Source organism: Gopherus evgoodei, chromosome 1 (assembly GCF_007399415.2).
Source record: "Gopherus evgoodei ecotype Sinaloan lineage chromosome 1, rGopEvg1_v1.p, whole genome shotgun sequence".
NCBI classification, from domain to species: Eukaryota; Metazoa; Chordata; order Testudines; family Testudinidae; genus Gopherus; species Gopherus evgoodei.
The window spans coordinates 330,730,184-330,756,072 of record NC_044322.1 but is presented as its reverse complement, the minus strand read 5'-3'; the positions used below and the strand labels follow the sequence as shown (position 1 = coordinate 330,756,072).

The 25,889-nt window shown below is 41.6% G+C and overlaps 2 protein-coding genes across 5 annotated transcripts in view; one reads left to right on the top strand and one right to left on the bottom strand.

Annotated features, from left to right (window-relative positions):
• The window catches only part of ZBED4 (zinc finger BED-type containing 4), a 41,870-nt gene extending 30,795 nt beyond the window's left edge, over window positions 1–11,075 (top strand). Inside the window, exon 3 of one of the 2 annotated variants that reach the window (XR_003998537.1) lies at window positions 10,715–11,075. The gene's annotated coding sequence lies outside the window, so the exon portion shown is untranslated. Of the gene's footprint in view, window positions 1–10,709 lie in introns of both variants that reach the window. The other variant, XR_003998539.1, reaches the window with a different exon arrangement.
• ALG12 (ALG12 alpha-1,6-mannosyltransferase) lies at window positions 2,937–25,643 on the bottom strand. Of its 3 annotated transcripts, none has more exons than XM_030549240.1 (10): window positions 25,559–25,643; window positions 19,246–19,408; window positions 18,944–19,076; window positions 17,830–18,003; window positions 15,563–15,757; window positions 11,082–11,185; window positions 9,739–9,962; window positions 8,140–8,309; window positions 7,886–7,961; window positions 2,937–3,838 (listed from the first exon to the last, which is right to left on the bottom strand). In XM_030549240.1, exons 2-10 carry the CDS (start codon window positions 19,405–19,407, stop codon window positions 3,607–3,609), a joined length of 1,470 nt encoding a protein of 489 aa, XP_030405100.1. In that variant the 5' UTR covers window position 19,408; window positions 25,559–25,643; the 3' UTR covers window positions 2,937–3,606. The 3 variants fall into 3 exon arrangements, with proteins under 3 accessions (XP_030405100.1, XP_030405098.1, XP_030405101.1); XM_030549238.1 differs by having other exon boundaries at window positions 19,246–19,451; window positions 25,559–25,638; XM_030549241.1 differs by lacking the exon at window positions 19,246–19,408 and having other exon boundaries at window positions 25,559–25,640.
• Window positions 25,644–25,889: the final 246 nt, after the last annotated feature.

Sequence of the window (25,889 nt, the reverse complement as noted above, 5' to 3'; positions counted from 1 at the left end):
ACAGGCTTGAGTGTGCTCAGAGGGGACAGAATCTTCAAAGACTTTTAATTGCTAAACACTTACAAATCTGAGCATATCTGACCAGTAACTTTTCAAAGACATAATGACCAAATTTAGGTGAGTTTTCAAAGGGATGGCAAAAATCCCTGCTCTGAAATCCATCTCCTACCAAATTTCAAGTCCCTACTTGAATGGGGGAGGTAAATTTCTCAAAGAAAAGACTGCCAGAATTTTTTAGTATAGGTAAAATGTATTTTTCCTTAGTCTCTTTCTTGGAAATGACTGAAAAAACTTTCCAAAATCAAGTTCAGCCTGAGGCAGAAACCCAGCATGAAAATTTCAGCCCAACTGGCTAAAGTTTGGCAAAATAATCAACAGAAACTGGTCATAATGGAAGATGTCAAGCAGTGCTACTAGCTCCACCTATAATAAAATATTTGAAATTAAAATTTAGGGTACTCGGGTCTGAACACTTCTTTGTAACTTTATATTAACAAATGTAATACAATTCAACTTTTACACACTGACACATTAAAAGGAACAGCACCCACCACTGTAAGGGGGGGGGGCAGAAGCTCGGGGCAAAAATACTATATTCCTTAGAAGTTACACTAAATTGTTTTTCTAAGATTAGGATTCTCATTAATGATGCTTTTATTCCTGCCCCCTGCTTCAACCAGTCATAGTGGCAAACTAAATTTAAGACAAAGCTGTGACCAATTGTGTAACCCACTAACAGTGAAAGCTGTGGTCAAACAGTCTTGCGTATATTGATATCATGCGTGCCTTGTGGTTTTGTTTTCTTATTGCAGTTTGAAGAATTAAACTCATTTGTGTAGAGGGAATCTAAGCATTCAGAACTACAAGTGTAAGCATGTGGGGGTGGTCGTCTCCTACTGTTTATAAGCGTGTGCTGTGAAGAGCACTCCTAAATTTGGGGGGGAAGTAGGGCAAAGGTAGCTAACAGTGAGGATTCTCTTGCATGGGCCTCCTGGCTCTGCAGCAGAGGCATCCTCTGCTGATGCCAATCTGCTAGTTTAAAAAAAAAAGGGAAATTTCATCCACAAAAAAAAAAAGACACAATGAAGATAAGGTTGCAGCATATACGGGTAAGCTGGTTCTATATTTTTCCAAATGATCATCTCTGGCAAGATTTCACTGCATGGGGTTTGTTTTCTCATTGTGAACAGAGAATAATATTTTGAAAGAAGACATGGTCTGGGGTTCTTTAGAAGTTAAAATGTTCTGGAAGCATTATGTATTAATTAACAATGATACCTACAAGCTCAGATTTTACAGGAACTAACCAAAATGGTAAACTTTTAAAAGACAACTTTCATTGTAAAAAAAAAAATATTTGCAAAAAACCCACAAGGTTTGTGCCTGTAAAATGTATGGCTGATTCATACATCAAGAAAGCAACATACAATGGTGCTATTTCTCCTCTGAGAATATTTCTAAACTTAAGGATAGCTGCAGCTTAGGTCAGGGGGCTTCTTAAAGTTATCAAAACCAGCCAACCATAAAGACAAACAAACCAAACCTCATACTTAGCCATTCACAAAAGTTGGAAAATTAGTTCATAAATTCAGTCACCAATGGCTGAGTGCACCACCTATTTACTGACTTCTCCCTTAAAGCTATCCAAAGGACCAAGGACTTAAGCCTAATTATTTAAAAAAAAAAAGTAAATGGTGCAATACTTCCCACTTCCATCTGAAAATACATAATTGCTTCTCTACAGTGTTTTTCAGTGGCATGTTGTGGTACTGCACCCTTAATCTTCATTAAAGCTTTTTTTGGGGGTGGGAGAATACACTAAAGTCAATGGAAAGTTTTTCAACCTAAGGTTTCATAGGAGTTAGATTATGTTTGTTTAACAATACAACTGAAAACAGGTCATTCTCTTCTAAATGCTGGTGCCTTTGAAGCTGTTTTGCAAAACTTTAAGACCAAAAAAAATCTGAACTTTGAGATTTGGAAAGATGAATTCACTCAAATCTTTCCTTTGTGTTTTGTAAACTTACATGCTTGCGCACACTTTTTTCAGTGCATCCCATGCTATTTGATTCTCGGATGGCTCTGGAGAGAGTTAAGTTTTTTCCCAAAGGGAAATCAAATAGATGGCACCTCACCAATGGCAATTTCAGGGGAGGCCAAAAACTGGATTAACAGGTTTTGCAGAATCAGCCTTGCCGGAGGTACTGTGTGGGCAAGCCTGAACTGCTACAATGGAGCAGGCTCCACCCAATATTATCAGTTCCTCCCATGCATGAGCACTGAATCTTAGGTGGGGGCTTAATAAGAAGAAAAAATCCTAGAATTGTAAACATACACTTCCATGAGTGGGAAGGTGAGCACCTGCTTCTTTTTCAGTGGGAAAACTTTTTGTTCAGTAAGAAATATTTTACCTCTTCAATTTTCAGACAATAATGAAGAATTATATATTTGATTGCTAAACTCCATCAGATTTATACAGTACTTGTCACTGGCATTGAATTTTCATATGCTGCTGGACCTCTCACCATATCTAGTATGTTTTAAAAAACAAGATGTCACAATTTTAATTGATACACCACTTCCCTTGTTTACTTCAATAAACTGTGCAGGTTTACTTAGCAGGAATTACTGGTACATGTGGTGGATTCAGTGTTGATTTTGATCATATGTCTGTGTGAAAGTTTATATAGCTTAAAGTCTAAACTGCATGAAAGCTGAGTGAATCAGTCTCAAAGTATGATTTCTAAACACAAGGAGATATCATCAAACCTATACTATACAGTACATTTGTCTCCTAAATATGTTCTAGCCATATCCATTTGAAAAGTCTTCCAGGACAACTTAATGCTCTGAAATTTATAAAAATGAATATTTTTATAAGTATGTGTCTTCATCACATGTCAAGATAGTTTGGTTGTGAGGGGAAGAAGGATTATTAAAACAAAATCCCAAATATTTGTCTCTGAAATTTAAGTTGTCCTTTCTCCATGTTCAGTGTAAGAATGTGATGAACCCTCTTTTAATACCCAACTCTATCTCAAGGTGGTGCATGCCAAAAAGTACAATTGTTCTTCAAATGGATTCTTTTAACTTTATTTAACAGCTTACAAGGCACAATTACGTATAGTGACAAAGCTCCAATGAATGTGGCTTTACTATAATACAAAATGAGATTAGTAAAGTTTCATATAACAGTTTAGTGGGAAACATAGCAATCTGTATAGTAAAACCATCAAGCAGTACATCTGTAATGCCCAAGGATTAAATACCACAGAATAGCATATGCCTGCTCCATTATATCTTTCATACCAGGCATTTAAAAACATGTATATATTGCATTGGTAAACAGGCCCAAACTAATCAATTTATTTAATAATGTTGACCTTGAAAATATTTCAAAGAAGATCCATAAAATATACAGCTCAATCATGATGTAGACTGGATTTACATAATGCTGGAAAGCTTTCTGTAATTTATGTAAAAAGCAGATGTTTAGGTAAATAAGTTAATCAATACAAAGATTGTATTTTTCCACAGCTGCTGAATTGCATTGTTAGAAAGGCAAACTGCAGTTGTGGAGATTATCAAGCCATTAGTGAAGTTATGTCAAGAAGAGCTAGTAAACTTTTCCAACAGTATTAATTTTGGTTTTAAGTTTAAAGTAAAAGGAGGTAGTGTGGTAAGGTTCAACCCAATTTTACTGATGCCTGATACATGTGCAAGTGGCCGATGGGTTGTCTTGTAATGAGATATTTGAATGGGATCCATTTCCATTAGAATGTGTGTATAAGACAACATCAACTGGTCCCCAGGTTTAACGTCTTCCCTTTTGTCATACCTGTAAGGAGTATGCAGTGGATTTATTTGCATTCTTAGAACATACTAAACTTCTTCTAGTTATCTGCATAGACATGTACTATCAGAAACAACATAAAGGGAACAAAAGATTCTCAGTCTAATTCTCATCATGCTGCATTATGTGAGCCACAGAAATAAGTGCTAATGTTTAAAGAAAGTCAAACACTGCATTAGCAACTCCTCCTGCTGCTACTGTGATAGTCCATAGAGATTGGTGAGCTGATCATGGTATATTTTCTCTCTGCCCCTCTATTTGAAAGTTGTGGAGAAAAGGTTTATAGTGAGGCCTGTGATTTGCAGGGGAGGGGATTGGGCTGGCTTTTGTTAGGATCTGATTATGTGGGTTTGACTTCTTTCTGGGAGAACTGGTTTAGGCTGCAGAATGGGCACTCTCCCATGCTGGCAAGTAGTTGCAGTGGGGGCCCCACGTGATGGTGCTGAATCATCTCCTCCCCCCGATAAAACAAGAGGAACGACTGCCTGCTGGTTAGGGCTCTAGTGTAGGACTTGGGAGTCCCTGGATTCCATTCCCTGCTCTGCCACAGGCTTCCTGTGACCATGGGGCCAGAGTTACAAAGGCATTTAGATGCCTGAAGATGCAGATCGGTACTTGGTATGATTTACAGAAATGCCTATGCATGCAAAGCGCCTAACCGGCTGAGGTACTTCTGTAAATTATATTAGGGCCCAGATCTTCAAAGACATTTAGATACCTAACACTCAGTGAAATCAACAGGAGTTAGATGCCTAAATACCTTTGAGGATCTAGGCCTCACTGCCTATCTGCATCTTTAGACACCTAAATGCCTTTGGTCATCTGGTCACTTGTTGCTTCATTCCTTAGTTCCCCATCTGTAAAATGGAGATGACAGCCCAAGCGCACAGGGCTGTGGGGAAGATAAATACATTAAGGACGATAGATAGAAACATAGCATGCCCATGAAAATATAATAGCCCTAAGGGAATGCTATTTTCTTAGGTAAATGATTCAGGTTAAATCATAGCCTTCGTGAGACTTTGTACCATGATGTATTAGGTTCCACATAGTGGGAAGATAAGAAATATTTATATTTTCACATTATATGTGTATCTTTTCCATTGTACATAAATGATTCATAAAGATATATCCTTTAGCTAATTTCCAAAGTTATGTTTAAGTTATCAATTTGCATCCCTTCTGTAATTAGAGTTCTGACTTGTACACCTTGCAACAATGCAGCAAGGAAGAGGGAATAAACAAACTTCCTTACGTGTCAACTGGTATGTCCACCAATCTTTCACATCTAAGTTGTTTCTTCCCTGGTGGGATCCGAACATTACTCTAAAGTTGCCAGTTGTGGATTAGCAAGAGGAAGGGCCTTAATTCCAGAATGAAAGTTTCCAAAACTCTTAACACTAAAACTAAGCTCTGATCAATCTAAGTTATTTTTTACATCAAATAATCAGCCTCATCTTTGCTGAGGCTGAATCAAATTAATAAGCATTGAGCTGATGAGAAAAACTGACAGGAAATACATTTATCCTCTAGCAACTGCTTGTCCCTCAGTATTCACCCCTGAGATGCAACTCTCAGTGATGGAGAAGGCAAGGGGGCAAGAATAACAAAAGTTAATAGAAACAGAACCTTCATTCCAGCAAAATCTCATTAAGAATGCTAATTTCAAAGATGATGCCACAGCATGAAGCACATTCTGCAGAATCCCAAGAAGCCTGTAAATGTACTGTGTAACGGTACATTAATGTATGCAAACTACATATTTATCATTTCTCCTAAGAAACCACCTTTTAGGCTCTAGGCAGTTTAAGGACTATTAGACCCAGCTACCATTTGAGATGGGACATCTGGTGGAGAGTACATCACATCTGGCCAATTCCAATCCCATAGTGTCTCTCTGGGCTAGTAAAGAAGCTATCATTACGATGCAAGCTTTCCTAAATATTATTTTAAAATATACCTTATGCTCATACAGCACCTTTCATCGTGTTTCAAAGAGTTCATGATAATGGAGGAAAGGCAAAGAAGATTATAGACCCATCCAGTGTTAGAATCTCCATAAAGTTTCTTTCAGTCTCTCTTTGAAGGCAGATAATGGAATTCCTGCATTTGTCTTGAGGCAAATAGAATATCTGGGCATGCCACTTCAAAACACTTCTAGTTATACACTGCAGTTATCCTGATGAATCATCAGTCTGCTTAGCCACTCTATCCATAAATCTGATTATCCCTTTATGTCTACAGTCTGTGAAGACAGTGAATTATTTTCTACCCCTCTGAAGGGCTCTTGCTTCCTTGTGCCAGTGCCAAGGTCTGGAGCTACCCTGATTCTTTACATTATTGTGCTGTGTGATGAGAACCTGCTGCCCGTGTGTATGAGGGTCACTGCTGTTTATCCCTGACCTCTCCTGTGTTGATCCTTATGATGAATCAGCCTTTCCTTGAGCCACCTTTCTGATGAGCAAAGAACAGTGAGGGGAAAAACTGCCCCTCCATATGAGGCTGCAACATCTGTCAGAGTGACAAAATGCTATTACTTTCTTTTTTCCCATCACATTATGGCCTCACAGTCCATGCTGCACCACCAATGGGAAGCAAAAACTCGTTAAAATCCATCAAAATTAGGCAATATATACAGAAAACATGAAATAGTCCAAAGTACGTTCAGTAAAGTAGCTTGCTGAATAAACACGAATTGGGGCACTCTAGCTACCATATCTGTCCTACCACATGGGGGAACATTGTACAGTTATTTCTGACAGCTCATGATTTAGAACTTCCTCCAGATCCCAACATGTGAACAGCAATCCAACATGAGAGTTGAACAGTTGTGAGGAAATGTCCCCTTTAACAAATTCAGTATTATCATTAGATTGAGAAAAAGTAGCAACAATAAGTGGTGCCAAACTGGCTAACTTCTTCATTCTGTCAAAAGCTAATTGCTTCTTCCTTCTCATTTTCCCTCCTCCCTGAACAAAAGTCATGAGTTCTCAGATCACCCCAAGAACTAAATTACAACTTTTTTTTTTTTAAACAATGCCTCACACTATGGGGTCCTTATACATAACATGGGCTCCTGGGCATTACAGTAACACAAATAACAAGTCTGATCCTGAAAATCATGACCTGGGCCAAGTAAAAATTCCCAGGCACAAGTAATTTGGGAATTATCTTAAATCCAGACCAAATTCTGCTCCTGTTCTATCAATGGGAGTTTGTCTATTGCCTTGAATAGTCATAAGATCAAGTCATTTTGCTGATATCTTTTGACTAAGCTTCCATTTTAAAATAAATGACCTAGACCACTGTGGAGATCACCTTGAGAACTGAAAGTGCACTGTGGTCTTTTTTAGCCTGCACACTGAGAAACTGGAACACTGGTATCTAGAGATATTAACTTCCCCTATTCATCTTAATAATGGGCCCCTTAAATGCCAAAATTGTTAACCACTTCATTCCTGATGATCTTACCCAAAGCACTCAGTAGATGCCCTCATCCATGGGCATGACTGTTGTGTTTGATATTCTATATGATGGAAAAGATATTCCACATAACTAAGGCTATATTTGAACACTGTCCTTAAAAATCAGGATAAAAGGCTATTTACGCTCTACTGTCATCAGCTGAAAAGTGATGGACTACCACAACGTGTTTTGCAAGATCCAGTGATGTAAAGAAGGATTTTGAGGGTTATCTCGGACACATTTTTATCCAGTCACCCCAAAGATAGTTGAGTTTAATAAGCTAAGAGATTTTTTGATTTTCCCTCTTGTGTCTTTAAATTATCTCTGGTGCTTAAACAATAAATGGGCCAAGAAAAACAGAAAATAAGCTTCACAGATGTTCCATGTTTGGTGGAGAATTCCTACAGACTTTACCAAAATTCCCTGAAGATTTGGATTGCCCCTGATTTTGACTTAACACATACATTGTGTAAGAATCAGTGCCCACCATGTTTGCCGGCATGCATGCACACAAGAGGGAAGAACAATGTTTACTGTCTTGACAAAAACGCCTTGCTCATGACATACCTCCAATTTGAGTTGACTTCCAAAAATCGAGAAATTCCAGTCTGTGCAGCAGCCACATCAATATGGACAGAGACATCTACAACAAAAATAATACTATTTCAAAATGCTTGTAACTACAGTACACCTCTGACTAATGAGCTAAATAACCATAAAAATAAACAATATCTAATGTATTTATGAGAAATGTACAGCAAAGAATCCTCAAAACTGAAGTTTGTTGAACACTGCTTAACATTCGAACCAACTTTACATACCTGCTGTTGAAGGCACCAGCTCATGTAATTTCTGTATTGCAACTCCTCCAGGGTAGTTGAAATGTGAAACATATAATGATGTTCCTGAATAAGCAGCATTAATAAGGAGATGTGTCATAACCAACAGCGATCCTAGTTTATATAGCCAGGATTTTTTGTAGTTATGCAAACTGTGAAGAGGTAAAAAACCAGGAAGAAAATTAGCTGTTGATCATGCCTTTACATTTTGTAAGTAGTTACTGGGGCAGAACATTTTAAAAATAAAAAGTTTCATTGTTGGACAAAAGCAAGAGTGAGAATGGGTGCAAGTTTGATTATATTAACGAAAAAATTATAACACTGCATTTCTTTCCCCCAATTCTAAAGGAATTATTTTTAATGACAAATTAATAGTTACAATTACAACAAATAATAAAATATTCAGAATATAACCCTTTAACACTTCTGAGTTTTTAACCTTTAGCTGTAGAAATAAACATACAATTCTCTTTGGAATTTCACTTTAATTTGTTTATCTGAACAACTTAATTCAGTTCTTTAAGATAAACGTTATAGTTAAATGTTAGCACTAAGTAGTCTCCTGAGTAAAGTAATAAACAGTATAGCTATTCATTGGAGTTTGCTCCCTTTCTCTTGTGGATGAAATTAACTGAATTATAACACTATGCTGGGGATACAACTTGCTGCAGATATCTACTTATAACTTTCATTAATTGGAGTTACACATTCATCAAGGAGAACAAAAACCTGTATTTATACAGCATATAAAATAAGATTTCTACTAAATCATTTTAATGATGGTCAGACAATAGCTATCCCATTTTATGTATAATGTTGTAACAGTTCCGGCCTTAACTGATGACTTATTTAATAAATAATATTTTATCTATCTGGTTACAAGGCTAGGACTATGGGCCAAAATTCTGGAACTGTTACAAAAGCTTTCCCAAACAGGTTCCCATATGTATTGCAAAGAGAGTGCTAAACCAGTGGTTCTCAATCTTTTTTCATTTGCAGACCCCTGCAAATTTTCGAATGGAGGTGCAGACCCCTTTGGAAATTTTGAATGGAGGTGCGAACATCTTTGGAGATCTATTGCCTGTTGAATTCTTTTCTATCGGTTTTCAGTCCAAGTCTTTTGCATACCCCTTAAACATAGTCTGACAGCAGGTTGAGAACCAATGTGCTAAACTGCTTCCATTTTCCGGCTGGCAACTAGCAATCCAAAGCACAGCCCTGCCTCTCATCTCACTCCTGCTGGGTGCCCAAATAACATGTTCCTGGGGCATTGCTAGGTTAGAAGGATGCTCATAAAAGAGTGGCCCTATGCCCTACAGTCCAATCCTAGAGCACCCCACTGTGGCTCTAACTAGGGAGAACCTTCTGAGCTTTGTGCTGAGCTAGTATAAGGCAGCCAACTTCCAACATGTGCAGCCAATGCTGGCCACAACAGTTCAGGTACAGAATCTGGCCCTATCACATGCCCTTACATTTAATCTCCCTTTCTCCTCTGACAAAAGAGCTGACCAGCATCTTGTAAGCTACTACCAAGTTTTGAACTGAGAACAGTCTTTTCAAGAAGCATTACTCTGAACTTACATTCGTGCGCAGCCTTTGGCAGCCACTACGTTGAAGACGGGGAAAGTGTATATGATAAACCGCAGCTCTTTATGTGGGAGAAAGGAATACAAAAAAATAAAACCCAGCGTTGGTAGAATTAATACCCGAGTCCTTTTGTCTGCTGCTCCTAGAGGCACAAATATAATGCTGCATCCCAAAGCACGCGGCAGGGCTGAATAGAAATACCACAAGAAGGGAGAAGTCTTTACGATGAAAAGGGAGTTAAGGATGTTATTGTTATCAGCAAATGTCTCGGTTAAAGTAACTTTATCCTTTCAGATATTCTGCAAAACTTTTGCAAGTATGCAATAAATGTATTTAGTTTACAGCTATCACCTTGGTCCGAATTATTTCGAAGTAATTTGAAAACATCTTTTTTCTTTTTTAAATGCTCCTGGACTTGACAGCTTCCCTTCTCCCCCACCCTTTGTACTCAGCTGCTCTTGCAATTGCAGTCAGTGACCCACTGGTCTTTTCCCAATCTCTTCCTATTGCAAACACTATGCTGGGAATGTTAAACAGTCAGACAATGAGAAGTGGGTAGCAAGTCAAATGGTTGCCAGAAAGGGAGTGGGATTCAAGGGGATAAGAGAGATAAAATGCACTCCCATGAAAAACCTTCTTCTCTTTTCAAGGTTAAAGAGGCAATGAGGTAAGAGAGGAGAAGTCAAGGAGTGATTTTCAAATCAGGCCCTTAGCAGTAAATACAAAAAGGAAAGAGCAAATTGTAGCGGTTTTGTAAAGGAATAACTGCCTGGGGTAGTGGTGAGTTAATATGACACCAAGGCCATGCTGGTGCTACCAGCAGCAGAAGCTATAGCTTAGACAGGAGTCAGATGGTTTTGCAACCGGATCACCTAACCTTACTCTTAGTCGCTGCGTGTATTACAGCTGCAACCACTGTTGCCACCACTGCACTAACAGGGAATGATGGGTTCTGTTTTTGCCAGTGTAGATGCAGCCCAAGGCCTTGGTGACGAGGACAATGGACTTCACAACCAAGAGGGAGAGAAGAAGATAAGGCAGTGAAGAGACTGAAGGACAATGCAGGACTGCACAAAGAGCTTGATCCTGTGCCTATGGAAGTCAATGGAAAAGCTTCCTTTGACTTTAATGAGGCAGGAGCAGGCACCAAGAGGAGGACAGGAGAGAGGTATGTCTTGGAATTGGACTCCACAAGGTAAATTTCAGCTGAATTCTGTCACTGATGCCAAACATTTCAATCATGTCACAGCTGAGTCCCATGAATAAATCAATACAAATATTTGGTTTAGCTGACATAAGGCCATGTCTTTATTTTCCTATATATACTTAAAGGATACTCCCCAGTTTGAACTTTTATTTAAAACTATATTATACCAAAGCACTTTCCCCTCCGGCCATAGAAGCTGCCTCCAAAACACAGAATCCACAGCAACTGTTAGTCCTAGAAGAAGAAAAAAACATCTTAGACAGACTGAGCAGCTCATCCAAACTGAACATTTGCCTAAGAGATGAACATAGACTGGGACACCCTTTGAGCCTGATCTAACGCCAATCAAAACCAATGGGAGCCAAGTCAGGCTCTGGGTCTTGTGCTGACATAGAAATGTCACAGATGGTTGCACAGTTTACATTTCATTGTAGAAATCACAGGCACAATTAGAGAGAGACTCATACTGTGTTCAGTGTGAACAATAGTCTGGATTGTGGGTCAGAAAGGATGTGGTGCAGGGAGTGGCTTCTCTCTGTAGCATCCTCCATCTCACAGTGCCATTAGGTAATGCAGAGTAAGTGAATGCTGATGTGCTCAGAATTATTTTACTCTGCTTCTCCTCTCCATGCTATAACACCCTTCCCGCTACCCTAAAATGGCAATGTATTGATGCAACCAACATCAAGCAGACTCTGAGAGCATGCTTTTTAAGAGAGCCATGTTGCCATGAGGAGGCTCAGTGGGTTTACACACATATGCTCCAGCCCTCCACAGATGGCTTGAGACCCAGGCGATTTCACAGTCTTTCAGCAGTGACCAACACCTAATCTATTCAAATTAAAGAAATGAAATAATAAAGGATGGGAACATACCATGTACCAGGCAACTCAACTATCTCTAGAACCTGATTTGTGTAAGCCTCTCTCCTTCCATCTTCCTCAATATCATCTTGTGTCACAACACATTACATCTCATCAGGGCCGGCCTTAGGATTTATGGTGCCCTAGGCGAGATTATTAAACTGGTGCCCCTGTGCCTGATCTGCTCTTAGCAACACAAACATAAGCTTATAGTATTGGAAAACTTGCCACATTCACATTATTAAAACCAGTTAAACTTAATTAAACACACTGTAATGCTGATGGACTAGCACTAAAGAAGCAGCACTATAGAAAAAATTCTGATATGACAGAATGATGCAAATACTATATTTTTTTTTTTAATCAAAATTTTATTGGAAATTTATATGAAGAGGTATTGAAACAAAGATTTGTTTTTAATTAAAAGCAATCTTTCTGGCTTTTTTGGCTGCAAAATCAGTAATAATGTCATCGTATGACAAAGACAAAGTCGTGTCTTGTTCGATCACAAGAACGCAAGACCAGTCAAGCGTTCCTGACTCATTGTAAAGCGGAGATAGTTTGTAATGAGCTTTAGTTTTGAGAAACTCCGTTCTCCTGATGATACTGTTACAGGAATTGTCAGTAGAATACGAGTGGCAATGTACACATTAGGATATATGTCAACAAGTTTGCGGGTATGAATAAACTGTACAATGTCCATCACCGATTTTGCATGTGGCAACATTGATGACAGTGTACTCAATTCTTCGTACAGTTCAAGTCCATTTAAATCAAAACTATCATCATGCTTCAGGAGGCTCTCTAGATTCTTGCACTTTGTCATTAGTTGCTCTTGTTTTCCTATTTCGTTGAATTTAGTTATGTCATACAAAAATCCAAACTGTTTATGGTGTACTTGCAAGGTATTAAACCTTTCATCAACAGCAGATACTGCTTTATCCATCACAACATTAAAAAATTCAACCTCAAATTTCTTTTCTGGATCGTCTATGGGCATGATCTGCTGTACAGATTCTTCACAAAGAAGTGTCCCTGGCCTTTTAAACTCATATTAACTATGTATTTACTTTATGAAAGTTGGAGAAAACATTGTGAAAACGTAAAACATTGGCTGCCCAACTTCTGGGCTGGCAAAAGTTATACTGACTCACAAGGGAAAAAAAGAGCAGGAGAATCTTAGTACAACATATGGTCACTCTATATCAGGGGTCGGCAACCTTTCAGAAGTGGTGTGCCAAGTTCACTGTAATTTAAGGTTTCTCGTGCCAGTAATACATTTTAATGTTTGTAGAAGGTTTCTCTCTATGTCTATATTATATAAATAAACTATTGTTATTGTCTGAGGTCTTGGCCACCGGTCCTGCTCAGGCCACTGCCAGCTGAGTAAATGAAACCCCAAACCGGCGGCGGGCTGGTGGCTGGAACCCTAGACAAGGATCCCAGGCCCTGGTCAGCCCGCTGCTGGTCTGGGGTTCTGACCACCAACTCCTGCCAGCCAGGATCCCGGCCGCCAACCCCCTCTCAGCCCGCTACCAGCCTGGGATTCTGCTCACCCAGGCTGGCAGGAGGCAGAGTGGGGCTGGCGGCTGAGCTCCTGACTGGCAAGGGGCCGGCAGCCGGAACCCCGGAGTAGCAGAAGGCTGAGTGCTGCTGGCACCCCAGACTGGCAGCAGACTGAGCCACTCAACCCCCCACCGGCCCTGCTCAGCCTGCCACCAGCCCACTCAGCCCACCACCAGCCCACTCAGCCCGCTGCTGGCTGAGTGAATGGAACCCCAGGCTGACAGCAGGTTAAGTGGTTCAGCTGGCCTGCTCAGCCCACTGCCAGCCTGGGGTTCCTTGGGGGTCCCCAGGCCAGCAGCAAGTGCTGAGTGAGGCCGATGGCTGGTATTCCAGCTGGCAATAGGGCAGCAGCCGGAACCCCAGAGCAGTGATGGGCTGAGCCGCTAAGCCTGCTGCTGCATACCATCAAAAATCAGCTCACCTGCCACCTTTGACATGTGTGCCGTAGGTTGCCGAACCCTGCTTTATACACTAGTAAGGAGATGAGCATATTACAGTTGTTGGAGGGCTCTTATCAGGAGTAACAGGCTATAGGAAAGTCAGTCAACATTTTTTGTTTCTCTGATGAAAACTGACCCACTCCCTGTCTCAAACCAAACCTGTCACTAATAATTGTCAACAACTTAATTTTCTGTTTTTGGCTAAGATATTGATTTAAAAAAAAAATATTGAAATTGGGTTCAGGATTGTTAGCAAGAATTTTTGGCAAACAAAGTTGTTAAATGACAATCTAAATGGCAACACAGTACTGCTTTCATGCTTGGCTCACCCCCCAGCCTGCTGGTCCAACAGCTGCAGTAGAGGAGGAGATAGGTGGAAAACTGCAGGACCCCAAAATCCACCTCTTGGGGTGCAGAGTGGCAACAGCAGCAGCAAACCTCAGGTCCAATCACACGCCAATGGGCACCACCACCAGCCTTATGGACCATGGTGAAGTTAGCACAGGAGCTGATCTCAGGGACGGGGCACCCATGGAGCCACAGCAGCTCATCCTGCCCTGTGCAGCTCCCCCCAGATGAGATGGATCGCTGGCATCTGCCAGTCCGGGGGAGAGGCGCTCCCCAGCTAGGGTGGCCAGATCCAGATGTCCTGATTTTATAGGGCCAGTCCTGATATTTGGGGCTTTGTCTTATATAGGCACCAATTACCCCCACCTAGAGTGACCAGACAGAAAGTGTGTAAAATCAGGACAGGGATGGGTGGGGGTTGGGGGGGGGTAAAAGGAGCCTATATAAGAAAAAGACCCCAAAATTGGGACTGTCCCTATAAAATAGGGATATCTGCTCACTGTACCCCAATCCCCTATCCTGATTTTTCACACATCTGGCTAATCCTAACCCAGCCCTGTGTGACATTCCAATTCTAGCTGCCTGCAGAGGAAGTGAGTTAGTTTCACTTTCATTCCTCAGCAGGCAGCCAGCCAGCCTCCGCTCCCCCCCAGCACCTCACTCAACCCAGCCCTGATGGAGGGGAGGGAGGAGGGAGAGAGGGGTGCCACAGAGCCTGCCTCGCCTCACCTCAATTGGGGGCAAAGAGTCACACACAGGTGAGCTCCTTTCCCAACCCCTACCTCCTCCCCTTCCCAGAGACCCCAGCAGCCAATCCCATTCCTCAGACTGTGCTGCATTCGGCTCTCTCTAGGACCCAGCAGCCCTGCTTCTACACTGTCTGGGCTGCCTGCAGAGTGGTGCCCCCAGGGAGAGTGAGGCCTTATGCAGCTACCTATTTTGCCTATGCCTAAGGACGGCCCTGCATCTCATTCCTGGTCTGAGCTTGTTACTCGGGGTAGATTTCAGGCCATTTGATGGTAATGATGGCTAACTTCTCTGACCATTGTTGAGTGGGAAACTCCATCTCACCTTACCATAACAATTCACTCTAGGAAACTTTGCAAGTTGAAACGTGCAGCATTTTCTGGCCACTACATTAGTTCCTTTTGTTTAGGAGACAACACGGTCTTAAGATTTTTGCTAAATATCATGCATTTCTCCCAGAGTAAAATTTCACCAGTTTAATGAGTACATTTGCTTTCTTGTGGTCAAAATAGACGGAATTTATTCTTAACTTTCACTTTCTATTAATTAAGTTTTCCTGCATGCATATTTTTAAATAAAAGAAGATCTTAGAAAAAAGAAGAACTATTGGATATTAAATTAAATGAAAAAAATTAGCACTTCCTTACCCAGCCAAACAACGCCAGCAGCAACAGCATGGGAAAGCATCTTTAAAATGGAGATTCTTTTACTTAGTAATGTCACCAGAAGCATGAGGCCTAAGAAGATACAGAGCTCTGATCTAAAGACAATAATTGCCAGTGCTGAGAACCAAATAAATGGTCCATGCTTTTGCTGTATCCAAGACGTAAGTGCCAAGAGAACTGTAAAAAAATATAAAAACACTGTATTAACTACTAGAAATCTTTAAGGTTTTTTAAATTCAAGTATCTGAATTAAAGTCTGCCTAATGTTGGTTGCATCAATACACTGAATTAATTCAATGGTCCTGAATAGGACCATTTTGGATCCTATTCAGTACTCCTACTGCAGCAAAGCTTTCACTGAAGCCAGAAAAAGTTATGCAGAATGGGGGCCTTTGTAAAGTACTCTAGTTTGATGCACTAGCTAAGTAGGAAGGGATGTATCACAAAAGAAGGAGTCTGGAATCCCTCCTCAGAGAGTATATTTAATGAGTGACATGAACAACTCTACTCGTGACAGGGTACTGAAAGCTTTTCTGAATCTAAGTGGTATGGTAATTACTATTATAATTTATTCAGTGACAGCTAGTGTGCTTGTTATTCTCATGACGTATGCATATCTTGCATTAATGCTAATGGCACTCAAATCCAAGCATCAAGAAGAAAATATACCCTGCGATCCTAAGAACAAGGAAATATGAATACATTTGGGTGGCTAGGTGCACATGTATCACATCTCTATACACTATGGGTTCTCTACTTTTTTCATAGTGCAGGACACATCCTAACAAATATCATATTGAAGACCAGTCATGATCACAAAGCATTCATGTGGAAATTACAGCAGTTGCTTGTATGAAAGACTAAAAGTAGAAAAGTATTTTAGGAGTCTCAGTACCTTGTAGTGCTTTGAAAAGGTTATTGCTGTACAATAGTAACCTGATGATTCAATGTGTTTTTATTCTGTTCTATATAGGTTCTTATACTGCCCTCATCTGAGCACTTTCCAGTAGTGTATTAAGTGACACAACTAATATCTGCCACATGTGGCTGGTGGTTTCTCCCATCCTCTCTCCAGGTGTAGAATTATGTGTGCAGTGGAATCTTCTGGTTTGGAGGATTTTTTATTTTTCAAATGCATTTAGATCAAGTCAAAGAACAGCATACTGCACTTGGAGAAAGAGGTGGTGAGGTTTCTGATGGTCCTTATTTCGGAAGGGAGTTCATTGCATAGCCTCGGACTGGCCTCTGAGGTAGCTCTGTCTCCTGCACAGACTAGCTTTACTTTACTACAGATTATTAAATTGCAGGAATGTCCAGAGGCTGTGCAATGGCTGCATGTTTTATAAATCAAATAAATGTAGTCAAATCTCTACTTAATCAAAGTCACACGGTAAACTCCCTATATATTTAGCTTAAAGACAACTTCAGTTTAACAAAATATTTTAACACATATGCTATAAAACATACAACCACATTTCTCCATACCCCTTGCCACACAGTCCAGCCATCAGGCATATATACATTAACTTGGTCTGACTGCATTCATTTGTCCATATGCCAGGAGCCAACCTGTGGTTCCGGAGCCACATGCGGCTCTTCAGAAGTTAATATGCAGCTCCTTGTATAGGCACCGGGGCTGGAGCTACAGGTGCCAACATTCCAGTGTGCCAGGGGTGCTCAATCCCTGGATCCGCCCTGCCTCCTCTCCACCCCTTCCCGCCATCTCCTCTGAGCTCCATGCCCTCGCTCCTCTTCCTCCCCCCCTCCGTGGCTCCTGCATGCCATGAAACAGCTGATTGGGAGGGGAGGGAGGGGGAGGCGCTGACTGCAGGGCTGGCTCCAGGCACCAGCTTATCAAGCAGGTGCTTGGGGCGGCAACTCTGGAGCGGGGCGGCACTTTCAAGTATCTGGCGGCAATTCGGCGGAGGGTCCCTCACTCCCATTCGGAGCGAAGGATCTCCCGCTGAATTGCCGCAGATTGCGATCACGACGTTTTTTTTTCCTGCTTGGGGTAGCAAAACCCCTGGAGCCGGTCCTGGCTGATTGGCGGGGCTGCCAGTGGGTGGAAGGTGCTGGGAATGGGGTGGGGTGGAAGCTGATGGGGGGCTGCTGATGTATTACTGTAGCTCTTTGGTAAATTCTGGCTCCTTCTCAGGCTCAGGTTGGCCACCCCTGCCATATGCATTCACTATCACTACAAATAGAAATAATTTCAAAATATAAATGACATCCTCAAAATAAATTCTTACCAACAGGAAGTGCGAACATATTGGGAAGTGTTCGAGTGCAATAAAACATTAGATGAAACTGAGTAACAGTTATTAGACAGAAGATCGTCGATACAGTTGATCCAAACTGCTTTCTAACTTCTTTCTTTAATTTCCATAGTGCATAAATCACGCTAAGCCCCAGACTTCCTCGGACTTTTGTGAGAAAAAAAAATTATAGATAAGAAAGCAATGTCAGGTTGCTTATTGATGGAGGCAACAACAAAGAGGAATGTTAATAAATATTAAATTACTATTGTACAAATACAAAAAATATTTTAAGTAGTGCAATATTTAAAAGATGGGGTAAGGAGTGTATAAAGAAACAGGCAAATTATGTTACAATACAATATTTTAGATGAGACTTAAAAGAAATAAGTATTTAAGGTAGTGTTTCCAATGCAATCCATCCTTGATTGATTGCGACTCAGTAGCGCAAGGGTTGAGTTCTGTGAATTATATTATGTGGGGTGATGTAGCAGTGTGGTCTGCCCCTTTAAGGATCTGCGGAGCCAGGGAGCAGCAAACCCTGGCCAAAGATAGGTGCTGGGAATGACCAAATCCAGCTAAGCAGCAGCCAGTGATTGGCGCTGATTCCCAGCAGGAAGATATAATTGAGGACCCAGATCGTCCAGAGAAGGAGGACCAAGAGAGACAAACCACACTTCCCTGATCCCCAGCCCCCAGGGTTTGGATAGATGGGTGTGGCTGATTGTTTTGTCCCCAAGCAGGTAGACAGACCCACCAGACTACCGGTAGATGCTGGTATGTCTAAATAAAACACGATATATGCAGAAAATCTTGGAAGTGAATTCTGAATTTCCTTCCCCCATTCCCTCAGTTTTCTGTTAGAACTCTGTTACTTTAGTACAACTTTCTTTGTGTTGTTTACCTGGTCCAAAAAGGATGGTGGAACCTTTAAGTTAGCATTAAGTTAAACAACTCCAGTCTTGCAAGTTCACTTATAAAATAAATATACTACCATATTCTCTAGCATTGATCAAAACCACTATATCTTACAACTGTGTTACAGACCAGTACTGCACAATACAGCACTGTACAAGATCTCTTTTCAGACCTGATTTAAGGTTCATACCTATCAGTTGGGAGTAAAACTTGGACATTTGCAACCTAGACAGCACGAATATAGCTGGGCTGGAAAGCGCAGCAATAAAGACTGGTCCAAGAAACGTTCTTGGGACAACTCCAGGAAATTCATGATGGTCGTACTGCAAAGAAAATAAAGGCTCAGTAAGACAAGCAAGCTAGAAACAACATCTAAGAACAGATGAGTGTAGCAGAACTAAATAAATAATGCTCTTATGCTTCATGTTGCATTTGTGCTCGTCAAGAAAGAGAGCGATGGTTATCTTGAACAGACCATAAACTCCTATTCACCTTCTCCAAGTCCAGTCTGTGGTACACAATGTCATGGATGGCTTGGAGGTTGAAACTTTCCTCCACTTTTGTAAATGGACAGACAGTTAAATGTGCAAAGGCCACAGCAATGATCAGTAACAGTAGGAGTGACTGTCCACCTGTGCTCCTCTTCTCAGCCATGCTGGATGTGAAATACACATATAGTCTGTTATCAGAGATCAAAGCTGACAAGGGAAAAAATGAAATCATATTAACAGCATGACAATGTGCCTACAAGGGAAAAAGGAAAGACTTATGCATTTTATTAAAATATAAAGGGAAAGACAATATTATTGTACCTGTAGCCGAGTGCATGACTAACAGATCAAATAATCAATCAGGTTTTCATATATATTAACAAAGTGGAGTATCTTGCCAGGAGCATACTCAGCCAGTGTTCCACGCTTTGCACTTACTGCCTGAAGTTTAAGGTTTTGGCATTGATCTATAAAGTCTTAATGTCTTATGCTCTATCATAAGAGACAACTTTTCTCCACATAGCATACTGCCACCACAAGCATAAAGGAGAAGGAGCTGGTGGCACAGTGTTTTCTGTGCAGGTCCCATATCTTTGTAATTTGCCTATTTCTGTGGTGTGAAATAGCCTGATTTTAATGATTGTATGCAGCGTTGTTGTAGCCATGTCGGTCCTAGGATATTAGAGAGACAAGGTAAGTGAGATTATATCTTTTATTGGACCAACTTTTGTTGGTGACAGAGACAAGCTTATTTCTGAGGCAATTTCCAGAAAAAACAGTTCAGCTGTTTACAAGAACAAAATTAGGGCAAAACAATATATTTTCCCCATGTTTAAAAAATTCTTACAACTGAAACTCATCCTGGTCCCAGGAATGTGCCTTTTGCTGTTCCCATGAAAATCCACTCAAATTTGCCCAAGTTATACACCTCTGAAAATCATAATTCACCCATGCTCAGTAGGGGGATGTTAGAGCATGGTAGTTAAATTCTCTGCAGATTCTGTTTGCAGACATCATGTTCATCCCCCCGATGCCCCCCTCCCCATCCTACGTCAGGGATCAGCAACCTTTGGCATGCGGCCCACGGGGGGAAAGCCCTGGCGGGCTGGGCCAGTTTGTTTACTTGCTGCATCTGCAGGTTTGGCCAATTGCGGCTCCCACTGGCCGCGGTTTGCCATCCCAGGCCAATGGGGGCTGTGGGAAGTGGCGTGGGCTGAGGGATGTGCTGGTTGTCACTTCCACCCCCATTGGCCTGGAGCCACGATTGGTCGAACCTGCGGATGCGGCAGGTAAACAAACCGGCCCAGCCCGCCAGGGTGCTTACCTCACTTACCTGGTGGGCCACGCAGCAACGGTTGCTGATCCCTGTCCTACATTCTAGCTAGGCGGCACATGTTTCATCCCCACAGAGCAACTGAGGAATAGTGGCGCAGTGGAACTGGAATGCACGAGCATGGTGTTCTGGCTCAGCTACTCTGCTGTGCACCACCCCTTACAGAGTGGGGGCAGAGTTAGAGCAGCATGAGGCTTAAAGGATCAGGCTGGTGCGGAGACACTGCTGTTTAGGACTACACCATTGCTGATGACGCTCAGAATGTGAGTGCTGAACAGAACTTTCTTTGTAATTGCTCCTCCTAATTGCCATGGGCCACTGTGGTGCCATACACTGGAACTGTGAGCAAGGAGTCTCTCTCTTATGTGCTCTCAATTCCCCCTGATAGCACCCAGGCAGTATAGAGGAGAGGGAGGTAACTTAACTGGAATGTAGAAAGGAGAAGAGCAGAGAGGGGAGACCAACACACAAGCCAAAAGAAAGACTGGGACAGGGACCAGACAGAACGAGGGGCAGAAATAGAAGGGATCAGAGGTATAATGGTCTATAACTACTAAAACATGTACACCTCGAGAACCTGGAATAGACCCCAGGATTCCTGAGTCTGACTATTCCTCTGCTGTCAGCAAATACCTGTGAAACCCACTGGCAAAGTGTGTGTCTCATCTCCCGATACTGTTTGGTCCTTAGAGAGAATGACAACCTGCTACCAATTACTGTGTTACCCGAGAGGTCTGTACTGTAAAACTAAAGGTTCCAACGCTGTTGATGATACATCCAGATGTCAGTTTGGTTTTACACAAAATATTTTTTTCCCTATTTTTCTTGGTTTGTAACTTTTGCCACTGCCACAGATTAGCAAAAGTGCCAGTCTGAAGGCTGGATAAAAGAGGGGGGTTTTGCTATTAGGTTTGCTACCCATTCTGGTAAAACCTTAATGCAACTGAAACAGTTCAGTCACACTGAAATTTGAGAATGGTAAGTAGAGATGAAGGTCAAAACTCAAGTATGACAGTTATCAGCGAAAGCCAGAAGAAAGCTGAGATCCCAAGATATTGAATCCTGATAACCAAATCTGTAACCAGAATAGGCATGTGGAATGTATATATACCTCTACCCCGATATAACGCTGTCCTTGGGAGCCAAAAAATCTTACTGCGTTATAGGTGAAACTGCGTTATATCGAACTTGCTTTGATCCGCTGGAGTGCACAGCTCCGCCCCCCTAGAGCGCTGCTTTACCGGGTTATATCTGAATTCATGTTATATCAGGTCGCATTATATCGGGGTAGAGGTGTACTTTCGTATAGTACAGGAAAGCTGGCACAAGTTACACCAGAAATGAAGAAGTACCATCTGAACATGGTGTCAATGAGACAAGATGGGTAGGGAGTGGCAAGATGGTGGCTGGGGCTACTATCTTACACTCAGGAAGATGAATGCACAAAAGAGGTGTATGAATTATGCTGGATAATATCACAGTGAAGACCCTCTGGCTTGCGAGCCAGTGAACAACAGATTAATAACAGACTATAAGTAAGACATATCAAATGTACACTAATCCATGTATGCACCTATAAACACATCAGGTGGCAGTGAAAAGGACACATTCTATGAGCAGGTGTGTGTTAGGGTGTATAGACCCAACACTGATGAGGAAGGCATCAGAGAGACTCTATGCGCAGGGCTAACCTCTCCCCCTGCCCCTCTCAATCCTGAATGGTCAATCCCTGATAGCATCCAGGCAGTATAGAGAAGAGGGAGGTAACTTAACTGGAATGTAGAAGGGAAAAGAGCAGAGAGGGGAGACCAACACACAAGCCAAAAGGAAAACTGGGATACATCACATCACATAGATGCTCTCTGGCGGAGGCAGTGATAGAATCCAATTATCCAGGGTCCCATTCAACTGCCTTAACCATGAGACCATTCTTTCTCTTCCTGCAGTCCCCTGCCTCATTCACTACAAGCCTTCCAACTTCTACAACAAATGAGTCAGTGGTCCTACAGACCTTCATTCACTATATAATCTTGATTTCTACCCAAAGCATGTTCACAGTACACTGGATGAAAGCAGAGGCCTGTAGAAAAAATACTAAGTGATCATGTAATTAAAGACTGCATACCCATCAGTGAACTGAGTTAGGATTGCCTGTACAATCTTAACTTTAGAGTGTCTGGTTTTGCAACATTAACATTTTAACAAAGAGGTTTTTTCTTTTTTATTTAACTCAAAGTGCATTCAAAATTAGGATGCTGCAAGGAAGATACATCCCTTTGGGATTTGCCACAATCAGGATAGTTTTCTTTACTTGAGCTGTATCAGCTGTTTTGACAATGTGTTTTGAAGGTGACCTTAAAAGTATTTTTAAACTCAGAAGACCTATACTAGGTTTTTCTTTTCTTTTTTTTTTCCCCCCAGTGAAGGGGTGGGTTCATTACAAAGTGAGGTGATGTAGTGCACATCATACTAGTCTTTCTAGATTTTAACATCTCTTGAGTTCGGGAAAATCAAAGAAAGGAGGCAGTAGTTCTGGACTGCAAATCTGAGAAGAAAACTTTTAAAATTTCATCAGACAATGGGAGTAACCAGGCTACCAAAATATTAGGTCTCTTGATTAATCACAGTTAACTGACACGATTAACTCCAAAAAATTGTGATTAAAAAATTAATCATGATTAATCGCACTGTTCAACAATGGAATACAAAATAAAATTTATTAAATATTTTGGATGGTTTTTCTACATTTCCAAATATATTGATTTCTATTACAACACAGAATACAAAGTGTACAGTTCTTACTTCATATTGTTGATTACAAATATCTGCACTGCAAAAATGATCAACAAAATAAATAGTATTTTTCAATTCACTCATACAAGTACCATACTGCTATCTTTTTATCGTGAAAGTGTAACTTACAAATGTAGGGTTGATTTTTTTGTTATGTAACTGCACTCAAAAACGAAACAATGTAAAACTGTAGCGCTACAAGTCCACTCAGACCTACTTCTTATTCAGCCAATTGTCAAGATAAACAAGCTTGTTTCCATTTACAGGCCATACCATTGCCAGCTTCTTGTTTACAATATCACCATACAGTGAGAAAGAGGCGTTTGCACAGCACTGTTATAGCCAGCACTGCAAGGTATTTATATGCAAGCTAGGCTAAACATTCATAAGCCCCTTCATGCTTCTGCCACCATTCCAGAGGACATGCTTCCGTGCTGATGATGCTCATTAAAAAAATGTGTTAATTAAATTTGTGACTGAACTTCTTGGGGGAGAATTGTTTGTCTCCTGTTGTTTTACCCACATTCTGCCGCATATTTCATGTTATAGCAGTCTCAGATGATGATCCAGCACGTTCTTTTTAAAAACACTTTCACAGAATATTTGACAAGACACAAAGAAGGTACCAATGTGAAATTTCTAAAAATAGCTAGAGCGCTCAACCCAAGGTTTAAGAATATGAAGTGCCATCCAAAATCTGAGAGGAATGAGCAACATTCCGATAAGGAAACTATAAAACCTGAACCACGAGAAAAGAAACCAACTTTCTGTTGGTGGCATCTGACTAGGATGATAAAAATGAAATGCACTGATCTGCTCTGATTTGGACTGTTATTGAACAGAACCCATTATCAGCATGGACGCATGTCCCCTGGAATGGTGGTTGAAGCATGAAGGGACATATGAATCTTCAGTGCAGCTGACACGTAAATATCTTGCGACGCTAGCTACAACAGTGCCATGCAAATACCTGTTCTCACTTTCAGGTGACATTGTAAACAAGAAGTGGGCAGAATTATCTCTTGAAAATTGTAACCAAATTTGTTTGTCTGAGCAATTGGCTGAACAAGAAGTAGGACTGAGTGGACTTACAGGCACTAAAGTTCTACATTGTTGTTTTTGAATAATTATTTTTTGTACATAATTCTACATTTGTTGGTTCAACTTTCACAATAAAGAGATTGCACTACAGTACTTGTATTAGGTGAATTGAAAAACACTATTTCTTTTGTTTTTTTACAGTGGAAATATTTGTAATAAAAATAAATATAAAGTGAGCACTGTACACTTTGCATTCTGTGTTGTAACTGAAATCAATTTATTTGAAAATGAGAAAATGTCAAAAAAATTTAAATAATGGTATTCTATTATTAACAGGGCAATTAATCACACAATACATTTTTTAAATCACTCGACAGCCCTACACAATATCCTAATAAATGTTAACACAATCCACGTTTGTCTTTTTATGACCTTTTTGGGGATGCTTTCCAGGTGTTAGAGCCCATCAGTGCAGTTTTCCTTTAAAGGAAGGGTATTTGACAGAACTGAATGGCTGCGGAGATACAAGTACAAATACACTCTTTATAGTTGTGTGATGTGAATATTTATATGTATGTTGTCAAAAGACAAACTTTGTCAATTTTTTACCCTGGTTTCATTTTAAACGCATGGCCGAGCGCTTAGATTCCTACACCCTCCACCCAGCTTCCTCAATGACCCAGTTCAGTCGCTTTCCCATGCTGGCAGGGCTGAGACATGCCCCGATGGGCCGCTCGCTGCACTTTATTATTACGGTGTGTGCGTTCCTCGAGCAGCCAGCGCTGTCGGATGGGACCCCCCGGCCTCTTCCACGCATTAGTGAACCCCCACCCCCTTCCACTGGGGGCCCCAGCTCTGCCCGTGGGCGCCTAACCAGCCAGACAGCTCCACCCAGTCCACTGCAGAGCGCTGTGGGGAGCGGAGTCGGCGGAGCTCATACAGTGTCCCACAGCGACGTGCCTGCCACACGGTCACGCGTGGACACGACACGTCAAACGAATGCCCTTCATCCTCACAGAGTCCCCTCCCGCTCCCCCTGGAAGCACCGGCGCCCCGCGTGACGGGCGCCCCGCGGGTGAGAAGACCGAGGTGTGGAAGGGGCTGCAGGCTCGCCAGCTACACCACACCCCTAGCAGCCGGGACCAACCTGCCTCCGCAGCCGCCTGACCTTTCCAGCTACAGTCTGTCAGCCACGTGGCCGCCTCACATGGGGGCACGTGACAGCGAGGCGGCTCAGGTCATTGACCGTACTAGAGGCGCCAGGCGGCCATGTTGGATTCGGGCAAAGCGCCCACAGCAGGCACACAAATCCCTGTACGCGCGGCGTCTAACAGAAATGGGCGGCTGGTGCGAGGTCGCTGCCGGGCTCCCGGCTGCCCGAACACAAGATGGCCGCTGAGCCTGCAGTCGGCCCCGCCCATCGCTTTTTCTTCTCTGGCTTCCTGCCCACCTTCGCTCTGGGCCTACACGTGGATTCT

Bases quoted from the DNA above. Each gene is read 5' to 3' on its own strand.
- ALG12 (XM_030549240.1), bottom strand. From the start codon at position 19,407: ATGGCTGAGAAGAGGAGCACAGGTGGACAGTCACTCCTACTGTTACTG. The intron at 9,963-11,081 runs GTATCCTTTAAG...TTCATCGTAAAG, and splicing joins ATAAAAGTTCAAACTGGGGA to ACTTCTCCCTTCTTGTGGTA. The intron at 3,839-7,885 runs GTATGTCATGAG...TACTCCTTACAG, and splicing joins GAAGTCAACTCAAATTGGAG to GTATGACAAAAGGGAAGACG.